This window comes from Eumetopias jubatus, unplaced genomic scaffold, assembly GCF_037043125.1.
Source record: "Eumetopias jubatus isolate StellerSeaLion01/CBP00866 unplaced genomic scaffold, mEumJub1_p1.0 scaffold_2, whole genome shotgun sequence".
Lineage (NCBI taxonomy): Eukaryota > Metazoa > Chordata > Mammalia > Carnivora > Otariidae > Eumetopias > Eumetopias jubatus.
In genome coordinates, this window is record NW_028274808.1 from 117,824,226 (window position 1) to 117,851,639 (window position 27,414).

The window sequence follows — 27,414 nt, forward strand, 5'->3', positions numbered from 1 at the left end:
ATATTGTACTTCTGAAACTAATATTACACTGTATGTTAACTAACTGGAATTTAAATAAAAACTAAAGAGGATAGTAGGAAGGGAAAAATGAAGAGGGGGAAATCAGAGGGGGAGACAAACCATGGACAAACTGACGGTTCTAGAGGGGAGGGGGGTGGGGGGATGGGTTAGCCTGGTGATGTGTATTAAAGAGGGCATGTACTGAATGGAGCACTGGGTGTTATATGCAAACAATGAATCATGGAACACTACATCAAAAACTAATGATGTAATGTATGGTGATTAACATAACATAATAAAATTATTTAATAAAAAAATAAAAATAAAATAAATAAAAACTAAAAAAAAGTACCTTTGTCAGAGATACAAATTATATAGCTGTGCAAAGAGAATTTAAAAGGAAAATGGGAGAAAGGAAGCATCCAGTAGGAAAGACAACCCAGGGAAATAGGAATTGGCTGAATACCAGAAACTATTAATATATAATGTCAAAAATAAGCAAATGATCATCGAAATGAATTTTGAAATGCATCCAAGATAACTCAATACACATTCCTAACAGAATTCTTGGTGAATTACAATATATGGTACTTTCTTAACATGATAAACAAATATTTATCCCCAAACACAATATGTGAGAACTATATGAAATAAACTTCACACACACACACAGGCTTGAAAATGACATATAGTAAAAAAACTAAATAGTAAAAATGTAATCATTGTCTTAAGGCTCAATGTAATTCTAGTAAAACCACAGTGGAAGTTGAATAGAATCTAAAATAGTCTACTACGGTTTTTCTGAGAGTTGGTGGGACTAACCAAGAAATGTTTGTTAATAATAAAAATAATAATAAAGGGAATTGCTAATGAGAATGAGAAAGTATTATAAGTTATAATAAATGAAAAAATTTGGAACTGTTGAACAAGAACCAAGTCAGGTTGATAATATATGTAATGAAATTCCTACACATATAAGATTATACAAAGAAAATATCACAAGCCAATAAAAGCACAACTAGTCAAAATAAGAAATTTGGAATTTATCTAATTATTTTGGAAAAACACAAGTAAGTTAGAGTCTCACTTTACACCATGTGCTAATAGAAGTATCAGATAGACTAAATAGTTAAAATATAACAATTAAACCATGAAGAATAAAATAGAAAAACTTATTAAATAATCTTAGGTGGGAAAAAAATTTCTAAGCATCAGGACAGGAAAAGAATACAGAGAAAGATATTAGTTGATTTGACTGTAAGAAACTATATAACCAAAACTTTATATAGTATAACCACAAAATCAAAAGTATTAAAGCATAATTAAATAGCAAGCAAACTGTTTTAGTTATTTTCAATATAAGTGGTAGACACAAGGTTAATAAATTTAACTTATAATGAGCTCCTATAAACCAGTAAGAAAATATTAACGCAAATATGCAAAACAACAGTTTTTAAAGGAATAAAACTACTACATAAATAAATGAAAAAATATTTATCTTAACAATAACCAAAGACATAGACATTCATTTAAAAATATTTTATGTTAATACAGTGCTAATGAAAGTTAGAAAGGCAGGCATTCTAATTTTTTGCTGGTGGAAACAGAAATCAGAACATTTTGAGAAATCAATTTGGTAACGTATATATTAAAATTGCTCATTCCATTAGACACAGCAATTTTAACTCCAGGTATCTATCCATAAAAAATAAAGTTGCAAAGGATGACTTTATTGTTTGCAGTTTTTTCACATCATAATAGTTCAGAAATAGACATTCTTATGCACGTTTTAGGATATTATGTAGTAATTAAGAATAGTATTTTGAGAATATTTATATTCAAAGAGCATGCAATAAAATATTAATTATAGAGAATGTAGATAATTATAAACAGGTACAAGATATAATTATATATGGGGCACCTGGGTGGCTCAGTCAGTTAAGCGGCTGCCTTCCGCTCAGGTCATAATCCCAGGGTCCTGGGATCGAGCCCAGCATCGGGGTCTCTGCTTGCGGGGGAGCCTGCTTCTCCCTCTCCCTCTGCCTGCCTCTCTGCCTACTTGTTCTCTCTCTGTATCTCTCTGCCAAGTAAATACATAAAATCTTTTAAAAAAAGATATAATTATATAATGATACATGCATAAGTACGCATATGCATAAATAAAATAGTAAAAAGGAAATGAAAAATGAACCAAGATATATAGCAATATTGTCCCTTAGTGGTGGGATTATGGGGAATTTGTATTTTCTTTTTTTTAATTTTATTTATTTATTTGAGAGAGAGAGAGAGAGAGTGAAAGCAAGTGAGAGAGAGAGAAAGAGAATGAGCACAGGGAGGGGCAGAGGGAGAGGGAGAAGCAGGCTCCCCACTCCGGGGAGGATTCCAGGACCCTGGGATCATGACCTGAGCTGAAGGCAGACGTTTAACCAACTGATCCACCCAGAAGCCCCTGCATTTTCTTAATATATCCTAGTATCCTCAGTTTAATAATCTGAAGGGAAAAATGTAACTTTCTATAAAGCAGGATAAGATTATTTTTCCACAATTTCATTTTGTAGAAAGACCTGAATGTTCATATGCTTTCTCGTTACTCTGTTACTTTGCTAGAAGCCTGGACAATGGTTTTCCCTTTGCTGTAACCTGTTCCTTAGAACTCATCCTGAGGTTTTTTACATGTACCTGTGCCAGCAAATCTCTGGAGTTATATAATAGGGGATATTTAATGACCTTTTGTACAGTATTTTCCATTCATCTGCTATTTGGATATGGTTCCACTATTCGATTTGTTAATTTTTAGGGAAAATCACTCTGAGAGGTTGTTTTAAAAAATCCTACAAGCACCACATATATAAAGTTTCAAAATAAATCAAGAGAAGTGTTGACATTGTCTGATGTGATGAACTCTCCTCCGTAAGTACATCAAGTTTATTAATCATGTTCACATCTTCTTCATCTTTTCTAGGTTTTGTTATTGTTGTTTTGCTTTCTGTTCTATCAGTTACTGAGATAATTATGTGATACTCCAACTGTGACTGGAATGTATTTTTCATTTTAGTTCTGTCCATTTTGTTTTGCATATTTTAAAGCAATGTTAATACAAATCTAGGATTTGTTATGCTTTCCTGTTGAACTTATTCTTTTTATCATTATGAAATGTCCATCTTTATGTTTAGTATCACTTCATGCCTTCAAGTCTAATGTTTGTGAAACTTATATAGTCAATCTTTTTTTTTAAAGATTTTATTTATTTGGCGCCTGGGTGGCTCAGTTGGTTAAGCGACTGCCTTCGGCTCAGGTCATGATCCTGGAGTCCCTGGATCGAGTCCCGCATCGGGCTCCCTGCTCAGCAGGGAGTCTGCTTCTCCCTCTGACCCTCCCCCCTCTCATGTGCTTTCTCTCTCATTCTCTCTCTCTCAAATAAAGGAATAAAATCTTAAAAAAAAAATAATAAAGTTAAAAAAAAAGATTTTATTTATTTGACAGAGAGAGCACAAGCAGAGGGAGAGAGAGGGAGAAGCAGGTTCCCTGCTGAGCAAGGAGCCCGATGTGGGACTCGATCCCAGGACCCTGGGATCATGACCCATGCCAAAGGCAGCAGCTTAACCGACTGAGCCACCCAGGCGTCCCTTATATAGTCAATCTTCCAGGGGAGGTGGAGTTAGTGTTTACATGATAACCCTTTTCACACAAATATTTTAATACGAAGAATATTTAATATGATTAGAAATCACAAATTTAATTTCAATGATGTGTGAAAATCTAAATTCCAAATATATAACTTTATTTTAAAATTAACATACAGTAAAATTGATTTTAATTGATGTATAAATGCAGGATTTTTAATGCATGAATAGATTCATTTAACAGCCACCACAATCAGAACACAAAATGATTTTTTTCCTTTATGCTATACCTTTGTATTCATACCTTCTCCCTGCCCTAAGAACTGATTATCACTGATTTATCTTCCACCATTTTAGTTCGGTCTTTCTGGAAAAATATCATATTAATATAATCATACAACATGTAAACTTTGAGTCTGGATACTTTCACTAACCGTAACATCTCTGAGATTTATCTAAGTTGCTGAGTGTTTCAGAAGTTTGCTGCTTTTTATTTCCAAGGATATTGCATTGCATGGATATACCAAAGTTTGTTTGTTCATCCACTGTTGGTAAAACATTTGCATTGTTTCTGGTTTTGAACAATTATAGAGTTGCTATAAACACCCATGCAGAGATTTGTGTATGAACAGAAACTTTCATTTCTCTAGGGTAAATAACTAAGAGTGAGATTGCTGGGCCATGTAACAAATAAAAACTTTATAAGAAATTGTGATATCACCTCATACCTGTCAGATGGCTATTATCAAAAAGACAAGAAATTAAGTGTTAGTGAGGATGTGGAGAAAAGGGAGCTCTTCTGTACTTTCAGTGGGAATGTAAATTGGTGCAGCCACTACAGAAAACAGTATGGAGGTTTTTCAAAAAATTAAAAATAGAACTACCATACGATCCAGGAATTGCATTTCTGAGTATTTATCCAAAGAAAATAAGAACACTAATTAGAAAAAATATATGTACCCCTGTGTTCATTGTAGCATTATTTACAATAGCCAAGATAGGAAAGTAACTGAAGTGTCCATCAATAGCTGGATGGATAAAGAAGATGTGCTATATGTATACAATGGAGTATTACTCAGCTAGAAAAAAAAAAGAATGAAATTGTACCATTTTCAACAACATGGATGAACCTAGAGGGTATTATGCTAAGTGAACCAGTAAAACAGAGAAAGACAAATATCACATGATTTCACTTATATGTGGAGTCTAAAAGACAAAACAAAACAAAAACAGACTCATAAATACAGAGAACAAACTGGTGTATGCCAAAGGGGAGGTGGGTGGGCAGATGAGGAAAATAGGGAAAGGGGATTAAGAGGTACAAACTTCCAGTTATAAAATACATAAGTTATGGGGATGGGAAGCACAGTGTAGGGAATAAAGTCAATAATATTGTAATAACTTTGTATGGTGATGGATGGATAACTACACTTACCATGGTGAGCATTTTGTAATGTATATAAATGTGAAATCACTGTGATGTACACCTGAGAATAATATAATATTGTATGTCAACTATACTTTAATAAAAAGAAAAGAGAAAAAAAATTTTGAAACTGTTTTCCACAGTGGCTGTACCATTTTTGTATTCATATCAACAGGATATGAGAGTACAACTTATTCCAGATCCTCATCAGCAGTGGATATTGTCAGTAGTTTTGTTTTTATTTTAGCAATTCTAATGTTTGTGTGGTTGTATCTCAATGTGGTTTTAATTCTCATTTCATTAATGGATAATTATGTTGGACATTTTCATGTGCTTATTTGTCATTAATATTTCTTCATTGGTGAAGTGTCTGTTCAAGCCATTTGCCCATTTTTAAATTGGATTGTTTTCTTACTGTTGAGATATTATTTTTAATAGCCTTACTGAGTTATAATTTACATGTCATAAAATAGTCATTTTAAGTACATAATTGAATAATTATTCATAAGTTTTTAGTTATGTAACCATTAACACAGTCTAATTTTAGAACATTTTCACTACCCCAAAAAGAAACCTCATTCTAATTGCAGTCACTCTTTGTTCCACACCCAGACCTATACAACCACTGTGCTATTTTCTCCTGCAATATATTCGACTTTTCTGGAATCTGTTATAAATGGACTCATACAATATGTAGTCTTTTGTGTGGACTTCAAATTGTTTTCTCTGCTTTTAAATTGGGTTATATATCTTCTTATTAAATTGTAAGAATGATTTGTGTATTTTAGACACAAGTCCTTTATTAGATGTATTATTTGCAAATATTTTCTCCCTGTCTTTGGCTTGTCTTTTTACTTTCTTCATGGTGAATTGAAAGAGCAAAATGTTTAATTTTGATGAAGTACAATATATCATTTTTTTCCCCTTCATTGTTTGTGCTTTTGTGGTCAGTCTAAGAAATCATTAGTTACCTTAAGGTAGAGAAGATTCAGCTCCATGTTTTTTTCCCAGTCGTTTTATAGGTTTAGATCTTACATTTATTTATGATCCATTTGGAGATAATTTTTGTGTATGGTGTGAGGTGTGGGGTAACAATTCATCTTTCTGTGTGTGGCTATCCAATTGTTCCAGTACTGTTTGTTGAAAAGACTACCCCTCACTAAATTGCTTTGGCACATTTGTCAAAAATCAACCAATAAATGTAAGTGTTTATTTCTGAACCCCCGCTCTTTCTAGATCATTGATCTATATGTCTATTTTTCCGCCTGTACTATACTATCTTGATTACTGTGGGCTCATAATAGGTTTTGAAATATGGAAGTGTAAGTCTTTCAACTTTGTCCTTATTTTTCAAAATTGTTTTGACTGTTCAAGGAGACATTTCCAAATTATTTCTAGGATCAGCTTTTTAAATTTTGAAATTAGAATAAGGATTTTTATAAGGATTGTGTTGAACCTTTCAATCAACTTGGGAAGTAATGTCAGCTTAATGAGACTTCCCATCCATGGACAGTCCCTCCATTTATTGAGATATTCCTTGATTTCTTTAGTATCTTTTGGCAATGTTCTGTAGTTTTCAATGTACCAGTCTTTCATTACATTTATTCCTAATATTTTATCCTTTTTGGTGCTGCTGAATGGAATTTTAAATTTTAATTTTTATTTAAATTCTAGTTAGTTAACATACAGTGCTATATTGGTTTTAGGAATGGAATTCAGTGATTCATCACTTACATACAGCACCCAGTGCTCATCTCAACAAGTGCCCTCCTTAATACCCATCACCCATCTAGCCCATCACACGCCACCCTCCCTCCATGAACCCTCAGTTTGTTCTCCATCTTTAAGAGTTTTTTATGGTTTTTTCCCTCTCTCTTTTATTTCCCCCTCCCATATGTTCATCTATTTTGTTTCTCAAATTCCTCATTGCTGAATGGAATTTTTAAAGTTCATTTTCAGATTCTTCATAGCTACTATGTAGAAATGCAGTTGATTGAACTTGTATCCCTGTGACCTTGCTGCACTTATTTATTAATTTTAATGGGTTTTGGCTTTTGTGCATTCCTTAGGATATTCAGTATGGAGGATCATGTCACTTGCTAATAAAGACATTACTTTCTTCTTTTCAATTTGCGTGTCTTTTATTTCTTTTTTTCTTTTCTTTATTTTATATTTTATTTTTGTTTGTTTGTTTTTTGCCTGATTGATTAACCTGGCTAGAACTTCCAGTGCAATTTTTATTGGAAGTGATGAAATTGGACATCTTTGCCTTGCTTCAGATTATAGGGAGAAAGAATTAAACTTTTCACAATTAAGTATGATGTTAATTGTAGATTTTTCATCAATGCACTTTATCAGGTTGAAAAAGTTCCTTTATATTCCCAGTGTGTGGAGAGTTTTTATTCTGAAAAGCTTTTGGATTTTAGACAATTATTTTCTGCCTCTGTTAATATGACCACATGGTCTTTGTTCTTTATCCTATTACTATGGTATATTATATTAACTGATTTTCAGATCAACCTTGAATTTCTGAAATAATTTCCACTTTTCCATGATGGATAATACTTTTTGTATGTTCCTGAAATAATTAACATATTATATTATATTAGTTTTGCATACACAACATAATAATTTGATTTGTATATATTATAAAATTATTACCACAATAAGTCTAGCTAACATACATCACCACACAGCTACAATTTTTTTCTTGTGATGAGTACTTTTAAGATCTATTCACTTAGCAACTTTCAACTATACAATACAGTATAAACTATAGCAGCCATGCTGTACACTACATTCCCATGACAGGTCATATTTTTTCATTAAATGTTTAAGCAGATTCATCACTGAAATAATTTGAACCTGATTTTTCTTTGTGGGAATATTTTCGATTTCTGATTTTATATCTGTATTTGTTGTATATAAATTCAGATTTTCTATTTTTGCTGAGTCAATTTCAGTCTTTTGTTTCCTTTTAGGAATTCTTCAATTTTACTTAAGTTTTCTAATTGGTTAGCATATTGTTGTTCAGAAAAGCATGGAAGGGTTATGGCCTACAAAGAAGAAAAGTTATTAAAATAAAATTATATTTATAGTTGTGTTGTAAGAGGACAAAAAAAGCAACTCTTACAAAGAAATGAATAGATACCTTTCATTTTCTCAGTGTATATCATGTGTGAACTGAGTGATCACCGTCTAAATAGTAGCCTCATGTTATTTTCTACCCACATATTGTGCTTTGTTTTTCTTCATAATATTTACTATTATCTATTTTGTTTACTACTATATTCATAACATCTAGGATAATGACTACATATATTTGGCACTCAATACATATTTCCTGCATGACTGAGTGAATGGAAAAAATTTTTAAAATTGTTTTCCTAACATTGAATAATTTGAGCACAAATTACCTTAAAAAGATATAATGAAAACATAATTAGAAAGAAAATAAGATATGAAAAAGCTTTCATTTTCCATCTTTATAATCCAAGTTTAAAAGCTATTACCTGTTTTCTTCCATTTGCACAGTTAAAGAAACCTTTACATCATCACAACTTAAATACCCAAAGATTTAGAAATCCTCCTGCTTTATGCGTGTCATCATCTCTACGAGTTTAAAGATAATCTAGTGGATTTGCTACACACCACTATTTATTTCAGAAAGGAGTTTGATATGGTGTAGATCCACATTAGACAAAATTGATTCCTAGTATACACAAAGAATTTTTAAAATCTCCAAATGTAACACTGAATATTTCCATTTAATCATTGAATCACTGAGCATTAGATGTCCTTATTGAAGTTGCATAGAAATTTCATTACTCCCTATATAGAAAATTGTTTCAGATGGAGAGATTTAGAAGAGAAATACCTATACTGTTGCTACCCTTATGGGATTGGTTTGTGTTGAAGAGCTAGGGACAATATCAAAAGATGTTTTTTCAATCCTTAGATTAGAATTTGGACATAAACGTGTTTCTCTTTCTTGCCAATCACAAGTTCTAAGAACCATGTTAAATTGTTTTGTTTGTTTTTGTCTCAAACTTACCACTTTAGCTGTTTTGTTTTTGTTTTTGTCCTAAGTGTTTATTTCATTTTATTCAACATAGTTAGGAATGTTTTAGATTGAGTGTCTACTGTGCTTGACATTAGCTAAGTCTCTTCGAATATACTGTGTTATTTAATGTTATTTTAACCTTATAATCATACTCTGTATTGTTTATTTTTCCCATTTAGCAAAGTTAAGAAAGCTATTCCTTTAAAAATTGTATACATGCTGAAGTTTCCATTTGTAATCAATTATTCACTCCATCCAAATATTCAACAACCATAGAAGTATTCAAGTATTCAACATCCAAATATGTAATAACCATTTGCAGTCACTATGAAACTATCGTGTCAACTACTGTAGATACTTTGTTAGGTGCTACAGAACACTGAGAAGAATAAATCAGTAATTCCAATGAGCTAAAATCAAAATATGAGCATAAGCCTGTTGGAGCCCTGAGAAAGTTAAAAACTAACTCTGGACAGAGAGAAGGGAAGGAATCCACGGTGATCATTCTGTAACCTGAGTGGAAACTGAAGGATGCCTAAAAGTTTAGCAGCTGTAGAACTTTAGAGTAAGTAAGGTATGAGCAAGAAAAATCATTCCAGCAAAGAAACTACCAGGTGAGAAACATGAAATTATTAAAGGCTATGTGAGCTGGACAATTTCCATGTCTCAGTTCAGATTTACTCTCTACTTAGTCTACTCCATTTTTCTGCCCCTTCCCCACCAGGCTGACCATAGCTGTGGACTTAATGCATCTATAGGGTCCCTTGCTCTCTGGTCTCTTCTTGGCTTTGCCTAATGGAGACACTTGGAGGAAATGGGAGGAAGAGAGAAGAGCAACTTTGGGTTGTATTTACTACCATTCCTTCCATTCAGGATTGCTGCAAATTGGCTAAGCCCCCAACATATCTCTTGTCACGTACTCCGCCCCCAAGGGTTCATCTCCTCACTTCAGATTATAGCATTCTTTCATCCTTCAGACCTGGCCAGGGGGGACACCCACTCCTCCCACTCCTTGCTATTGCTAATCCTAGGAATGTTCATTTCAAGTTGATTTCCTATTACACCTTTGTAAAATGGGGTTTGTAAATGGCTTATCTATTTAACTTTATAAATGACCTCTTTATTAAACTCTCTAGTTTTCCCATGCCAGTGTGCCATCTGTTTCTCCTGGAGCTCTGACTGATACAATGTAGTAAGTTTGAGTGAAAGGTAAGATATTTAGTGCCACTGTAGTAAAGGGTGTGCAGAATTGCAGTTAATCCTGTCAAAAGTGAAGAGACAGTGAAATAATTTAGAAAGATAACTTTAAAGACATTGTGAAGAAAGAGTAGCATCAGGGAAACCCATTATGGTGATGTTCCAATAGTTCAGGAATTGAGAGCTGAAAGGGAGGACAGAATAGATTTGGTGGTGTCAGAAGCTGAATTGATAAGGTTTATGATTGTGCAAAGGAAATGAGAAAAATAAAGGGGTTCAGAGTAACTCATATGTACATATGAATAATACTTACAATGAGCACACTCAAAAAGTATTCATTTTCCAAAAGTGTAAAACCTATTATTGAAACATAAACATTTTTTCATATATGCATAGTAATATTCATGGTTTTTTTTCTGAAGTCATTCACACCGTCAAAGAGTAGATATAAAATGTTTCCATCCAGGGGCGCCTGGGTGGCTGAGTTGTTAAGCATCTGCCTTCGGCTCAGGTCATGATCGGGCCCCGCACTGGGCTCCCTGCTCAGCGGGAAGCCTGCTTCTCCCTCTGCCGCTCCCCCTGCTTGTGTTCCCTCTCCCGCTGTGTCTCTCTCTGTCAAATAAATAAAACCTTTAAAAAAAAATGTTTCCATCCACTCTTATAATCTCTTAATGTTGCTGTTAGTTAAGAAAAATGTCTGCCAAAACTATTGACTTGTAGTGCTAATTATAATATGTAGCTTTTACTTAATCAATGCATATAAAAGTCATAAAAAGAGAAGTCAATTATAAGGGGAAGCTAATAGAGGGGAAGTGAATTTTGGCTCAATACTATTTGATATATGAGTCATACTTGCAAATTACACAAAGTACTCTGCAAATTACACAAAGTAATAAGTTACTTCACTCAGTTGTCCCAATAATCTGCTTCCTGTTGTAATTTTGATGACGAGGGCCTGGAACTATAATTAGTTTTCTGACAACCTCCCTCTGATGAAAATTAGGATCTCAAAGTTGTGTGGGAGACTACTTTTATCTATTTCAACAATTCACCTTACGTTTATAATCCTTTAATTCACTCAATAAATGGTGACTCATTTTATTCCTGATTCCTGAGTGCCTCAACAACAGAGAGAGAGAGAGAGAAGAGAAGAGAGACTTATTACCACTGGAGACAATCTATTGTCCCCTAGGGAGTTGTGATTCATCTTTCTCCAGAAACTGTAGTCTGAGCTCTACCTCCTATAGTGATCTCAAACTGCTCTACTATCTACACTACAGCTCCTTATACATTTGACTAAAGCTAGCAAGTGTCCTGAGTCTTCTCTTCTTAAGAAATTTCACTTCCTTTATCCATGGATTATAATTTGACATGTCTATTGCTCCCACCTGGGAGTTTCTTTAGCCCTTACTCGAATTCCTCCACTTTGGGGCAACCTTTTGAATTGTCTCTTCATCTAAAAACTCTTTTCCTTATAAAATGAAATTAAACTGGATTGAATATCTTTTCTTATTGTTCTGAAAAGGGGTTTTGTATGCATTTTAGGAAGCATATTACCTTATAGTATAAATAGAATATCATGTATAATTATACTATACACAATTACGTATTGTGTTTTGTGTTATCTCCATAAAATACTGAATACTAAAAATATTTATAGGTCAATTTCAACTTCAAATTTTTTTAAAGATTTTATTTATTTTTTTGACAGAGAGAGAGACACAGCAAGAAAGGGAACACAAGCAGGGGGAGTGGGAGAGGGAGAAGCAGGCTTCCCGCTGAGCAGGGAGCCTGATGTGGGGCTTGATCCCAGGACCCCGGGGCGATGACCTGAGCCGAAGGCAGACACTTAACGACTGAGCCACCCAGGCGCCCCAACTTCAGATATATTTTAATGAAGGCATTGCTTCCAGGAAAATAATTTGCCAAGAGTTCAAAAGTATTTTCAAGAGGAATTAGTTTCTTAGCAAAGAAACTAATTAACTTTTTAGTACATGATTGATAACATAAAGGTGACTTTGTGAAAGCAGTACTTTCGAAGTGATATATAGAAGTGGTGATGTATGTTCCCATTATTTTTCTGAACCAATATAGAAATGACACAAAATGTTAGTAAATTGGACTTTAAAAAAAGTGATTTAGAGTTTTATAGTATCTCATGGATGAAATAACCTATTATGTTCTGATTTTTGAATTATTTATCATCAGAGGTAGTATAAATAACATTAGAGAATCGTTAGCAGTAAGTTTTATATTGTCAATTTAGAAAACCACTTCTAAATTCGTGTCTGAAATTTTGAGGAGAAATTGTTTTATGTCATACTCACTAATGAGGTAGCATTTTGTTATAACTCATTTTGTAATTACTACAAATGGAATTTAAAGATTAAATAATTTATATATAAAGCTCTTAGAATAGCATCTGGTACAGGTGTTAGCAATTATTGCTTTTATTGTCAAAAAAGAAAATCTAAATATATATTGGATATATAATATCAGTGAAGTCATGATTAATACCTACATCTTCAGCCTCATTTGACACCTCTGCTTTTACCTCTTCTGTGCTGTAGAGAAGCTAGCTTTTTTAGTTCCTCAAATACCTCATGCTTTCTCTAACCTCAGGACTTGCTATTACTTTCTCTTCCAAATCCACCTTCATTCTAATTAACTCCTATTTATCATTCTAAACTGATGTTGCTTCCTCAGGGAAGCCATGCCTATTAATATCTCTACCATCATTTCAACCTATACCCCAGACTGAGTCAAATTGCTTGTTTTATGCTTTATAATTACTAGTACATGTCTTCATAACATCATGGTGTACACAAGGGAGACAATTTTATTTTGCAGACTTCCCAAAGGATTATGTTAGACAGATTAGCCTATTGACAGTACCCCAGGGAACTGGGTTAAACTTCTCAAGGCACTGTACATGAGAGGGTCACCCATGGTATGTGGAGAGTTTTTTTTAAATTACAGAATATAAAGTGAGTATAACAAAGAGAGAAAGTTGAGTTTAGAATCAGGACGAAGAGTGCCAGTATATTCTCCCCCGCCAAACTCCTAAATCCAATAAAATTTTGAAATCTGAAATGCTTTATATAATTGGATTTGTTGTGGAAATCATCAGTACAATTTCACAGCCAGCTTCACAATGGGTGAGATGAATGTATTTCATACAGATTCAAAAACAGAAACAGAGGGTACCAAATAGGACAGATTGGATTTCACTTAGAAATCATGGGGGAGGGTGCTGAACTTGCGCAGGCCATTACAATAAAGCGCCAAGGAAAGTTTAACTAAATATCACAGAGGCAATGTTTCCTAAGCAACATTTAGGTAGTAATTTCTTAACATATTTTGTGACTATCTGAATAATGTGTTTCTTCTGCATTAGACTCTGAACTCCACAAGAGTAGGAACTATTATCTATTTCATTTACCAATATGGCCAAAGATTGTAATACAATCTTGAAAAAAAGCATTCAAGAAATAGTTGAAAACAAATAGCTGATATTCAGTTAATAAATGAATAGATAGACCTAATTGCCAAATTTAAATTGAAAGTATATACAGTGAGAGTCAAGTACTTTTACTATTCGGAAACTTTATTTTTTAAATATAATCTCCCTCAAATGCCTGTTTATAAATTTTATTTATAAAAATCAAAAAACTTGGGATGCCTGAGTGGCTCAGTCCGTTAAGTGTCTGCCTTCGGCTCAGGTCATGATCCCGGGGTCCTGGGATTGAGCCCCGCGTCGGGCTCCTTGCTCAGCCGGGAGCCTGCTTCTCCCTCTGCCTGATGCTCCCCCTGCTTGTGTGCTCTCTCTCTGACAAATAAATAAATGAAATCTTTTTAAAAACTTGATTAAGTAGTGATTTGTTTCTCGCTTGATAATATTTTAAAGTTCCTATTATATGTGTACATGTATTTGAATGTATGTATATATGTTCATTTCAATAAATACTTGTTCCTTTCAAAATTCACTAAGACAATGTAACAGATTCATTGGCTCACTCTTGCTTCTTTAAAACACTTATGAAAAAGCACAAAATAAAATTTGTCTACAAAATGCAATTTCAGAAAAGATTATATTTCTCTCTAGTGACTTCTCAAAGCAGAAAATGCCTTAGCACCAAAGGTCAGAAGTTGAAATTTTATGTGTCATGAATACCTATTGCAACTAATTTTTACTTTGCGCAGACAATAGCTAGATAGCATTTTATATATGGGCTCTACAGACTAAGACTTTGTCTACTGTGGCCAGAAGCAAATTGGAAAACAGCCAGACCCATGTCATTTCAGGCAAATATTCTTTGCATTGTTAATATAATCAAGTACCCGTCTGAAGAGTGCACTCTGTCTTCATACCAAAATTTTAAAATTTGCAGAAGCATAAAAAGATCCAGAAACAGAGCTTAATAAAAATGTTAACAAAAAGAAGAATTATACCAGACAGATATCAAGAATTGCAAAATGGAAAAGGCTTACTTATTGAAAAAGTTATGTCAAAATATTCTATTTTAGACATCAGAAGGACCAGAAAAGACCCTTCAATTATATCAGAAAAAAGTAAGTGGTAAAGGAATTCATTAGAATGAAAAGGAAAATTGATAAAATATGGCATTAAAAATATGAGCTTTCAATGGATGCTTCTAAAAATTTCAGACTCAAAAGATAATAAAAAGTGACTTTAAACTTGTTTAAGTGATATGGTAATTGGAAGAGTGAAGAATCCAATCTTAGCTGTTACATATGAAATAATCAGACCGAGGAGACTAACATATTTGAGAATCTGTTTAGTGAGGGAAAAATGGTAGCAAGAAGCTCAGACAAAAACCTAGCAACAGCTAATGTGATCACATCAAAGATACGAATTTCTTGAAAGGAGAAATAAAAGTACTGACAATCATTTAGGTGATAATATAACTCAGATTAGACCATTTCTTCTCAGGGTCCAGAGGATATTCATGTGGATGAGCCCAAGGATCCTTTTATTTTTTATGCCTACTTTCGAGCAAATTATTATTGCTGGAGAGAGTCACAGAATAGGAAATATTGATGCCACAGTGAATTCTTAATTACCAATTTCAAATCGGTCTTGTCAGCAGTGCCTGGCAATCGTACCTACTTCTTTGGCCAACTGGCTCTCCCTTTCTACAATGTTTCAACATCCTTTATTTTCCTCAGACCATTAACATAATTCAATCTCCAGGTAACACCCTACTCCAAGCAGCAATCCTCTCATCGAAACAAAAACATAGCCAAGTCACTTACTCCCCTGCTTCCATTCTCCTCCTTCCTTCAGTCCATTCTCCATACTAAAATCTGATTATTCTCCTCTGATTGATCACCTCACCCTACTTGCCACAGGACAAGAGACCTAGAACCTGCTGTACAACCCCATCTCTAACCACTTCCCCCGTTCACTTTCTGTGTTTCTGTTACAGTAGTCTTTAATTACTCAAGTGCCCAATGCTTCCCCCCCCCCTTACCCATAGCTCTGGTTTCCTGGGGCTGTTGTAACAAAGTAACACAAATGGAGTGACTTAAAACAATAGATTTTTACAGTCTTAACAGTCCTGGAAGCTTGAAGTCTGAAATCAAGGGGTTGACAAAGGCCAAGCTCCCTCAGAAACCTGTAAGGAAACCCTTCCTTGCCTCCTCCTAGCTTTTTGTGGTTTGCTGGCAGTCTTTGGCACTCCTTGGCTTTTATTTATTTTTGTTAATTTAATTCAATTAGCCAACATCATTAGTTTTTTGGGGTTTTGTTTTGTTTTGTTTTGTTTTTTATTATGTTATGTTAATCACCATACATTGCATCATTAGTTTTTGTTGTAGTGTTCAGTGATTCATTAGTTGTGTGTAATACCCAGTGCTCATCACATCACATGTCCTTCTTAATGCCCATCACCCAGTTACCCCATCCCCCCACCCACCTCCCCTTCCGTAACCCTCCCTTTGTTTCCAGAGTCAAGAGCTTCTCATGGTTTGTCTCCCCTTCTGATTTCTTTAGATGCATCATTCAGTCCTCCATCTTCATATGGCATTCTCCATGTTTCTCTCTGTTCCCAAATTTCTCCTTTAAATCAGTCATATGGATTAGGGCCCACACTAACGACCTCATTTTGACTCAGTTGCCTTTATAAAAACTCGATTTCCAACTAGGGTCACATTCTGTGATACGGAGCTTTAGGACTTAAACATATCTTTTTTAGAGACACACAATTCAACCAATAAAATCCCATTAACACAGGAGATTTTCCCATGTCCTTTGCTCTTCTACAAATCTTCTGGCACTCCTTATTCTTCTGCCGCCTTGCCTAGTCACCTTTCCAAACTTCAAGCCAGAATGACTTTTCTTAGGGAAGACTGAGTCACAATCTAAATATGTTTTTCCCAGTAAATGCATTCACATGGCTATATGTTGCTTGCCTTTGTAACACTTGTCATATTTGTAATTTTATGTTTACATTATTTGATTAGTATCTATCTACTCCACTGGACTGTGAGCTCTGTGAAGGTCGTTTCTCCTCAGTGTTGTATCACTGTAGTGTTTAGCATACCACAGTAGGCATTCAATAAATGTTTGGTTGGATGAATAATGGACCAAACCAGAAATGATAAAAATGTCAGCTGGAAGTTCCTAAATTTCTATTTTCACTAAAGTGCTGGTTAACGAGAATATAAATTGATTGTTTTCATATAATTCGTATGAGACGATATTCTCCCTGTCAGGAAATAATTTCTGTAAATATAGAGTAAGTCACCGAAACAATCAATAAGCAACTTGCACCTTTTTTTGAATTATTTGAGTTGTAGTAACTGTGGAAAATTCTAACCCTGCTCATGTCACTCAAATTCTCTTTTTAGTCTCAAAAAATCAACTGTCTAAACATCCAAACTGCAGTCATATACTTCCAGGGCAAGCAAAAAAGCCAAAGATTATAATAGAGTTGGGGAATATTCAGTTCAGTACAACAAAATTTATTGGTAAGTGCCGTGCTTGGCTCTAGAAACGTCCATTAAGCAACAAGTCAATATAATGAGAGAAATGCTGTGGTGAATCGTAATCAGCAGCAGTGGAAACAGAAATGCCCAACGACAAATATTACCTATCTATGCTTGACTTCTGTCATTAACATCGCACATGAATGCTTTTGGATTCCGAGGCAAAATGTGATTCTTTCGATGGCATCTACCTTATATATTTTTCTTTCTCTTCCATGATTCCTTACATGAGCAGTCATATTCAAAGCCACAGTCTAAACATACGGACTTTGAAGACTGGCAGAACTGGTTTAGAATTCTAAGCCCTTACCATCTGGGTCATTTTGAACAATTTGCTTAATGTCTTCAAGCTTCAATTTTCTGTAAAATAGAGATAATAATATTATTTGGTTGACTAGATTGTTCTGGATATTAAATATATATAGTGTATATAATAAATTTCTTGCTTATGGTTGGCAATCAGTAAATGTTGCTATTATTCACCAACATAAGCACAAGAGGTACGTTTTCAGTTTTACACATATGCATTTTATTTTCTTGTGTGGTTTACTTAATTTTCTGAAACTATGGTACTGTTTTTATGATTTTTTTTTCATACCTAACATTCACTTATACCTATTAGCTGTCATACATAATAAACTAAGGATAGGGCGCCTGGGTGGCTCAGATGGTTAAGCGTCTGCCTTCGGCTCAGGTCATGATCCCAAGGTCCTGGGATCGAGTCCCGCATCGGGCTCCCTGCTCCTTGGGAGCCTGCTTCTCTCTCTCTCCCTCTCTCTCTCCCTCTGTCTCTCATGAATAAATAAATAAAATCTTTAAAAAAATAAAAAATAAAAAAATGAAATATTTGGGGTTTAACTAACACTCATTCTTTGATTAAATTGATTAAATTAAAGCCTCTGGAAATTTTGCATAAATCAAAATATATTTGAAAAACACAATATGGTCAACAGTAAAATAATTTAAATAATGTTTTATTGATAGAAGTGCAGAAATATAATTGATTTTATGTATAATTTGTAATTAACTTTCTGCTCTATTAGCCAGAATTTGGCAATTAGACATATTATCCAATTTAAAACTTTAACTGATTCTCCCAGACATGGCTACTATTTTACCAAGTGAAATAGCTTGACTTTTGTTACCATATTCAAAGAGTTTCCAATTTCCTAGAAAGTTGCACTACAAAAACCATATGTTAAGTGTGTTTTTAAGAGTCTCAAATATATTTTTCTTATAACTATTATGTTATACAGAGTTACATAGATACTGTGAAGGTTTTCATGATAAACCATGAATTCAATTTTAGAGGTAACAGCAGGGCACAGCCTCAGTCAAACTTGACTTATTCATTATTATCTGAATCCTGAACTTGTATCTTGATGTTTTTAAATGAAGTTGTTAATGATATCTTTATAGGGGTTCCTCATCTTTGTCCATCATATCCATATTAGTTCTCTAGAATTTTCTTTCAAACAGGTAAACATACAGAAGAAAAATGGAGGTCTTGAGGTACAGAACTCATATTTTTAAGCACTTACTACACACTTTTCCAATTCCATTCAGCAGACATTTATGAATTCTGATAATGTGCTAGGCACAGCACCAAATAATCAATACCTTTCACTTACATTATTTCTATTAATCTTGACTTCACCCCCTACGAGGTGGATGTTCTTATTTCTATTTTTAAAATAATGAAGCTGAGATTCAAAAAGGTTAAATAAGTGACAGAATAGGATTTGAAACTTAATCTGCCTGATTCCTAAGACTATGATGTGATTATCATTCTATGCTGCCTCTACCTAAGCAAAATCCTCATTAACTTGCTTACCAGAGAGATAACTCCTTTGAATCTCCATTTTTAACTCTGTAGCAAGAGATTCAACAAAATGGTTTTGTTTGTTTTTATATAGGTATATGGCCATTATTGACCCCTTGAAACCCAGACTGTCTGCCACAGCAACCAAGATCGTCATTGGAAGTATTTGGATTCTAGCATTCCTACTTGCCTTCCCTCAGTGTCTTTACTCCAAAATTAAAGTCATGCCAGGCCGTACTCTTTGCTACGTGCAATGGCCAGAAGGTCCCAAACAACATTTCACGTAAGTTAATTCTCTATTGTGGTTTTCAGTTCAATTTATTGAACACTTGAGAAACTACAGGTTGGGAGAAACAATTAAGCAAATAAGATATAAGCATTTCCTCCCAAGGGTTCACACATTACTTGGGAAAATAGACATATTAAAATATTGTAATACATGGAGTGCCTGGCTGGCTCAGTGGGTAGAGCAACTCTTTATCTCAGGGTTGTGAGTTCGAGCCCCATATTGAGTGTAGAGATTACTTAAAACTAAAATCTTTTTTTAAAAAAAGGTTTAAAATACTACAATATGATATGATCAATAAATTTTATAAGTTACAAAGGTTTCTAATAAGAAAAATTTGATGACATTTATATGGGGTAGAGCTAGAGAGTTTCCTGGAGGAGGTGATAAGATCCCTGGAGATGAAAGCATTACACAAACGAAAGCAGGGTTATTATTGATTGAGAAAAGAATGAGAAAAGAAGAACTGAAGCCCAAAGGTGTTGACTGCCCTTTTAAAATCCTGGCCAGGGAAAGGCAGTTCTAGTAGGCTCTTAGTTGTGTTCCTTTCTTTTAGCATTAAAGAAACATAAACACTAGGTTAGAACGGAAATACGAATTCTATACGATAGAATTTGGTATTTCATATTTTGGGCCCATCTTTTAAAAAGAAAAAAAAACATAACTGGGCAACTGTTTGCATTTTTTAAAGATTTATTTATTTGAGACAAAGAGAGAGAGAGAGAGAGAGAGAGAGAGACTGGGGGAGGGGCGGAGGGAGAGGGAGAGAGAATCCCAAGCAGACTCGGTGCTCCCAAGCATGGGGCTCGATTCCAGGACCCTGAGATCACGACCTGAGCCGAAGTCAAGAGTTGGCAGCTTAACTGACTGAGCCTCCCAGATGCCCTTGTTTGCATTTTTTCTTGTGATCATTTAAATTTTAATTCAGTAAAATCTTATGTAGTGTCCTATTTTTCCCTTTAACAATAACAAGTAATACAAATATAATGGTCATCTTTTAAAGCAGCTGTTTTATCACACTGGTCTATACCCAATGTCCAGATTTTTTTAAGTTTTTATTTTAATTCCAGTTAGTGAACATGCAGTATAATGTTAGTTTCAGCTGTACAAAATGGTGGTTCAACATTTCCATATAATACGCAGTGCTCATCACAAGTATATTCCTCAGTCCCCATCACTTATTTAATCCATCCCTCCACCACCCTTCCCTCTGGTGACCATCAGTTTGTTCTCTATAGTTAATAGTCTGTTTCTTAATTTGTTTCTCTCTCTTTTTCTTTTCTTTGCTCATTTGTTTCTTAAATTCCACATATGAGTGTAATCATATGGTATTTGTCTTTCTCTGACTGCCCAGAGTCCAGATTTTTAAATAAAAATGTTAAGAAATATTTACTGAAGGAAAAGAAGGCAGCGGTTATTAAACCGAGTACTGTTATTCTGATATTAATAAATCTTAGCTGTATAACAAAATAAAAGTAACCATGATAATAAAATTCAATTATTTTTTGCCTGAATTCCTTCCCACTGACGGTAATTCAATATTTAATAAGCTATCAGGAAACGGGAAGGCAAGGAGATTTAAGATTCTCTTTACAAAGAAACAGATATTGAGATGACTAGTGTTCTAAATTCTTTAATTACTTTAAAGCCTTCCTAAGACAGTGGAAATTATGCAAAACTTCTACAAATTCTAATTGTGTGGTTATATTATCAGTTGCCCTCCTATTCCTCCCCAACTGCATCCTTATAATTTTGACTGAAAGCTATGAAGTCCTAGAATTTAGTTTGCTAAATAGTATCATGACACTGGTGTGACTAAAACATCTGAATGTTATTTACCAAATTAATAATGCTATCAGATGTGTCATGACATTGGAAAAATGCATGAAAATGTCATTACCTGATTTTCTTAAATTACAGTCATATAGCTTGTGGATCCAAAATTGGCTTAGAGTATCCAGTTACATTTTTTATTCAGATAAAAAACAATTTATTTCAAATATGACTGTTGTTGCAGAGATATATAGAATAATTTTACATATGAGAAAATATCAGTCAGTTGATTCATTTAGTTGGCCTTACCTCTTTCTCTCTGATGATAAATTTAATTAGATTAACTGAACAATTACCAAGCAGAGAAATGGCATTCATCCTGAACCTCTAGGCAGGGAGAACAGGGATGGTTTAAATCAGCACTGCAATGCCCCTATAGTTTTTGCATGTGAATCAGAGATTGACCAAGATCAACTGGCAGCATTTGGATGCCTGTAGTAGACAATAACATGATATCTTGATGGATTTGGGAAATGAGGACTTGGAGCAAATGTGGAAGTAATCTTTGGAATTTTCCATTATTATTTAAAAGGGAATGAATTCAGAGTTCCACATATTGCATCTCAATATGCTCTTCAGCATTTTTTTTCATCTCTTGCAGTTACCATATTATTGTCATTATACTGGTGTACTGCTTCCCATTGCTCGTCATGGGTGTCACATACACCATTGTTGGAATTACTCTCTGGGGAGGAGAGATCCCAGGAGATACCTGTGACAAGTATCATGAGCAGCTAAAGGCTAAAAGAAAGGTACTGTTCCATTATCATTTTACCTAGCATTTGTGTTAGTGGCCCATCAGAGAGGGGAAAACCTAGTCATGGCATTTTAATATAATACAATGGGATGTTTTACTCTTATTTTTTTTGTCATGTTTTCACTCTCTCTATCAATTTTTTCTTTTAATTTCTTCATGTCTTCTATAAGCACTGTCTATGTACAGTATCAGTCTGGAATACAGTCGGTTTCTTACAGCAGGACTTGCACTACCTTTTGCAGAGTGCTCTCAATTACTCCACCTGAAACTTCTGAAATTTCAGTTGAAGTCCCAGTGATTATGTTTCTGCAGCTATAGCTACCTTTGTCCTTTATTGAACAGAATGCCTCTGATGTCCTCTAATCTTCCAGCAGCTTCTTTTACCCCAGGAATCTCTCCTAGTAGGTGCTATAATTTCCAAATATCTATCCACCCATCCCTCTCCCCCTACACAGGCCTCCCCTACGCCCCCAGCCCCATGTGGTTTCTAGCCAGCCATCATGCAAGCCTGGTGAAGAGATGCGGGCTGCACCAATGCTCTTCTATGACTTAGTGGGTGGCAAGAAAAAGCTTATTTTTGAACAATTCACATGAAACAAAAAGCTTCTAAAAATTATTATATTGACATTTTATTAGGATTTCTTTAATGAAGATTTCTTTTCTATCATCATATGACTCAAGTGAGATTTTTAAAAAATCTGTGGAGTTGAAAAGAATCCTAGAGTCATCTATTCCGTCTTCCTCTCTCCAGTCGATGTGTTCCTGATACAAATCAGAGAGGTTTTCCCAAAGATGAAAGAGTCATACTGATTAGGCCAATTATTATTTATTCCATTTGCGATTCATTTATTTATGTAGAACTACTCCTTACTACATGGACACTTCCCTTGAAAAAACACTCAACAATTTAAAAACCACTTACCTACAAATTCTCACTTAACAAAGATCAATCACATTTTAAAATCTGATGTAGCAAATTGATTCCATTTTAGTACTGTTATGCTTTTCCTGTTATCATTAAATAATGGAAGATAAGATTTATGTTCAGTTCACATTTTATCATGGTCTCTAGTATTTGAAAACAAAAAGTAGCATGAACTTCTGCACATTAATTTCGTCATTTCAGCCTATAATATGGATAAAGTTATAGACTTATTTCTCTTTCAAAGAAACTTACCTTAAAAATGAAGTGCACAATTAAACTATGCCTTTAGCACAAAACAACAACAAAAACCCTAAATCTAGAAGAACATCAATAACACACATCTTAAATGAACAGTTTCTCTTTCTACTTTGTGGTTTCAGCTCATTTTCCAACATCTTGCTCATATTTCAGAATACTTTTGAGAATCATATTTTTATAGCTATGTTTTAGGGGTTATCACATTAAATAACTGATAGCTATTTCAGAATAATGTCTGTGTCTATAGTACCCACTTAGTTTCCCATCTTTTATTTCTTTCTTTTGGTTTAGGCATCTCTTTTTTTTTTTTTTTACATTTTTTTCTTGTTCACTCCTAAACAAATTAAAATAAGCCCAGTAATTGTTGATGATTGTTCTCTTTTTCTCATATGCATGTAATATTGTCTAGCAAGAAATGAAAAGTTAATGTGAGTGCTCCGTTTTATTTTTTATTTGAGTCCCAGAGGGAAGAGAAGCAAGAGGGAATATTTTTGTCTTTGCCCATCTATAACTGATGAGAACAAGGCATAAATATTTACTTTTTATTTCATTACTCTACAATTCCAAAGTATAAATACCAATTCAAACTGAGAGAGTGACCCTTCTAGAACATTTCAAAAAAGTAAGACATTTAGAAGTTCCAGTCCATATTTCTGTCATACTGTGTTCTGGGCTAAAATAAGACAAAATGACATCCATGACATGGACTTCTCATAATAAATCACCTTGCCCTTGGATTTCTTTCGCAGGCACATATTAGAATGATCATCGGTATCTCAGAAGTAACACTCATTTTGTCTAAAACTTTTAAATTTCAAAATAGAGCTGGCTTTTCTCCTAATTTCTTTATTTGAACCTAAAATTAAAATATTGTCTGATATAGTCTGGGATACAGTTATTTATCTAGTAATCATCTGTTTTTTATATTTTAATATGACAACTTAGGTTTAAGATGTAAATCCTACTCTGGATGAGCACTTTAATTTTTTATATTTCAATATGACAACTTAGGTTAAAGATGTAAATCCTACTCTGGATGAGCACTATCATTTAAAGAATACATCCTTGATAATACAGATTGGACTTCAGAGATTAAATAAGAGGGTATCGGTTATGACAGTACAAATTCATGATGACTGTGGGGAAAGAAAAAACTCCATAAACAACTCTGAGTCAGCCTCCTAGTAATAAAAGAGTAGTGGAGCCCCCAAATACACATGAACAAGAATAAATGAAATTTAGGCAAGTCACTGAGATCTCTGCCACCACTGAGAAGCATTACTTCCATTTCTCTTTCTCCCACAATCTGCAGGAATTATGCTCAATTTCAAATATTATACATTAAATTCTCTGAAGAACAGCCAGTAAAATGTCTATTACTATGTCTAAACCATAATGAATTTAGCAACCTAAAAATTAAACTAATATAACACTTTCAGATAATTAAGGATTAACTTCCCCACTCAATCTTTACAGATGACCTGCCTAAGTATATGTATAGTTTGAAAATAATACCAGTAGTTCTAGCCAGCACCAGGTAAAAAAAAAAAAAAAAAAAAAAAAAAAAAAAAAAAAAAAAAACTAAATTATTAGTCTTGAGAAATAAGTTAATACCTCTAGAAATATTTCATCATTAAAATTGGAGTGTTGAAACTGAAAATCAGTATTAAAATTCGATGGCTCTAAACAGCTCACTAAACTCTAGGAGGTAATAGGTAGGATTGTCTGACATTTGAGTCACATATATAGAACCAGTCTTCCAAAAATATGTTAGAAATCACATTAATAAACTCTTATGTAAGTGTATTTTACAACTTCACAGCACTATGTTTACCTCATAGCACAATCAGATATCCTTAATTTATAGTAGATGTGCTAGATTTTAAAATATTGTATGTTACATACCCATTGGCTTTCAATATGTCTATTTAAATATGCATATTGAAATAATAATGTACCTTTAATGTATAAAGTGGTTAACTTAAGAATCCAGGCACTTTAAATAAGATTATCTTCAAATAGTAGAAAATATAAAGTTTCAATTAATATCACAGAATCCCCAGAGTCTTAGCTCTCATTGGTTCTGTTTTTTTTTTTTTTTTTGGTAGTAATTGGTCAATATTCTTGCCAAAGCTCTCCTTTCAGGAAATGTGTATTATTTTGTACACTGCTATAATATTCAAATTGAAAATTGAAATTATAATATTTTTATAAATTTTTAAGAGAATGCTTTTCTAACATTATCCTGTTTGCTGAGCTTGTTATACTAACGCTTACATTCCAGTGTAGGAAAAATTTAGTGTCCAGAGGAAAAGCTGATCCTGTTTATTCTACTTACTAGTGGATGTAGTCACAGATTTTGGCTACCTGTGGTTGAAACGCTATGCATGAAAGCAATCTACTTGAAGTCATAACAATTATATGACAAAACCTGAAGCTGTATCTCTTTATGTTGGCATATAAAAAGTCAGATTTTAAATATCTAGTGGTCAACTCACAAGGTGATTTTAAAATATATTTGCAGTTTAAAAAATGTGTTCTAGAATGACAGATCTGATCAGAACCTAAAATTTCATGAATCCCTTGCTTATTGCTATTCTGGATTAAAATCAAATGCAGTATAAGGAAGAAATGGGTATGGGGTGCTAACATCTCATATTTAGGATGTTTTGGTTAAAAAAAAAAATCAAGTATGTTCTTTGATGTTTTTTCACTCCTGTCAATATTGTTCCATTTCCTTAAGTATCTAGAAATAAGAAAACTATATAGATACTGTCTCAGAAGCCATTGTAATGCTTATTTCGGTTAGGATCTTATCTACAACTAAATCTACACAGCTACAGTTTGAAAGCTGCACTTTGGAAACAGAGAATAGTTGCTATCCATCTCTCCCACTTAGTATTCTCATATAATGACTACTTCCTTGGCAATGTGGGTGAAAAAAAGTAGTGACATTCTCCTATAAATAATATTAAATTCTTGGCAATGACAAAATATATCCCAAAATATATGTGTAAGTCTGCTGACATCTTGGAGTAACTATGTAGAACATAAATTCCAGAAGACCAGTGATAAGCAAGATGGAAAGAAAATAAATTATGTTTATTAATAGGTATATGAGTTGGACATAAAACATAGCTTAATACTTTAAATAATTATAATTATTAAATTCATCTATCAGAAAAATAAGTGGTGGCTAGATAGAGAATGAAAACACTGGTAAGAACTATATCAGATCAACTTTAACTCATTCATCAAAGGTGATATATTAAAAGTTCCTATTGTAGAAATACCACTGACAAAGTTTGTCTGATACCAGAAAAAAAGTTGCTATCTTGTAATATTCTTATAAACCAGATAAAGAAAAATGGCCTTGTTGCAAATCACATTAGTATTGATTGAATTTGGATGCTCCATGTGTGCTGATGAAGAGAATGATGTCAGTCTAAACAGAGGCTCTGAGGGGCACGCCACAGAGCTCTATCCTCAGTACTAGCTCATTCAAAATTGATCAGTAACAAGAATATCAACTCTGTGGCCATGATAAATAAATCTACATATAGAGACAGAATATTAGATGACTGAAGTAAGATCTAGGAAGGCCTAGAACACAGTGCCATGTGCATGATAGGTTGTGCATGCTGGATGGTCTTGATCCGTTGGCTGACCAAAAAGGGTGGGGTATTGGATGTCAATGATCTCTATCTCTATTCTTTTTTTTTTTTAATTTAAAGATATTTATTTATTTAGAGAGCAGGGGGAGGAACAGAGGGAGAGAGAGAATCTCAAGCAGGCTCCATGCTGAGTGCAGAGCCCGACCTGGGGCTTGTTCTCATGACCCTGAGATCATGACCTGAGCTGAAACCAAGAGCTAGGTGCTTAACCAACTGAGCCACCAGATGCCCCACCAATGATCTTTATTCTAGTTACTGTCCTATCAGTGTGATCTTAGACACATCTCTTTAACTTTCAGAGTCCCTGTTTACTTAAGACTGTGGAGGTTTGAAAAAGGACCTTTTGTATTAAAATTCGGTGGCTTTAATGCACAGCGTCATGCCTTTTACAAAGCAGGCACTTAGTTCCTGTTGATATTTCCCTCTTCTTGAGCCATTTTCTACCTTTTTCAACATGGAGAACATAAAACTGAGTGGAGAACTCATGCCCAAACATTTATATCTCACTCTCACTTTACTCCTTTAATAAATCAATGATT

The 27,414-nt window shown here is 33.9% G+C and overlaps 1 protein-coding gene across 1 annotated transcript in view; it reads left to right on the forward strand.

Moving 5' to 3' along the window:
- The window catches only part of TACR3 (tachykinin receptor 3), a 74,655-nt gene that overhangs the window by 17,335 nt on the left and 29,906 nt on the right, over positions 1-27,414 (forward strand). Inside the window, exons 2-3 of the mRNA XM_028091229.1 lie at positions 19,237-19,425; positions 21,863-22,013. Of these exons, the coding sequence (XP_027947030.1) occupies positions 19,237-19,425; positions 21,863-22,013 (340 nt within the window). The remainder of the gene's footprint in view (positions 1-19,236; positions 19,426-21,862; positions 22,014-27,414) is intronic.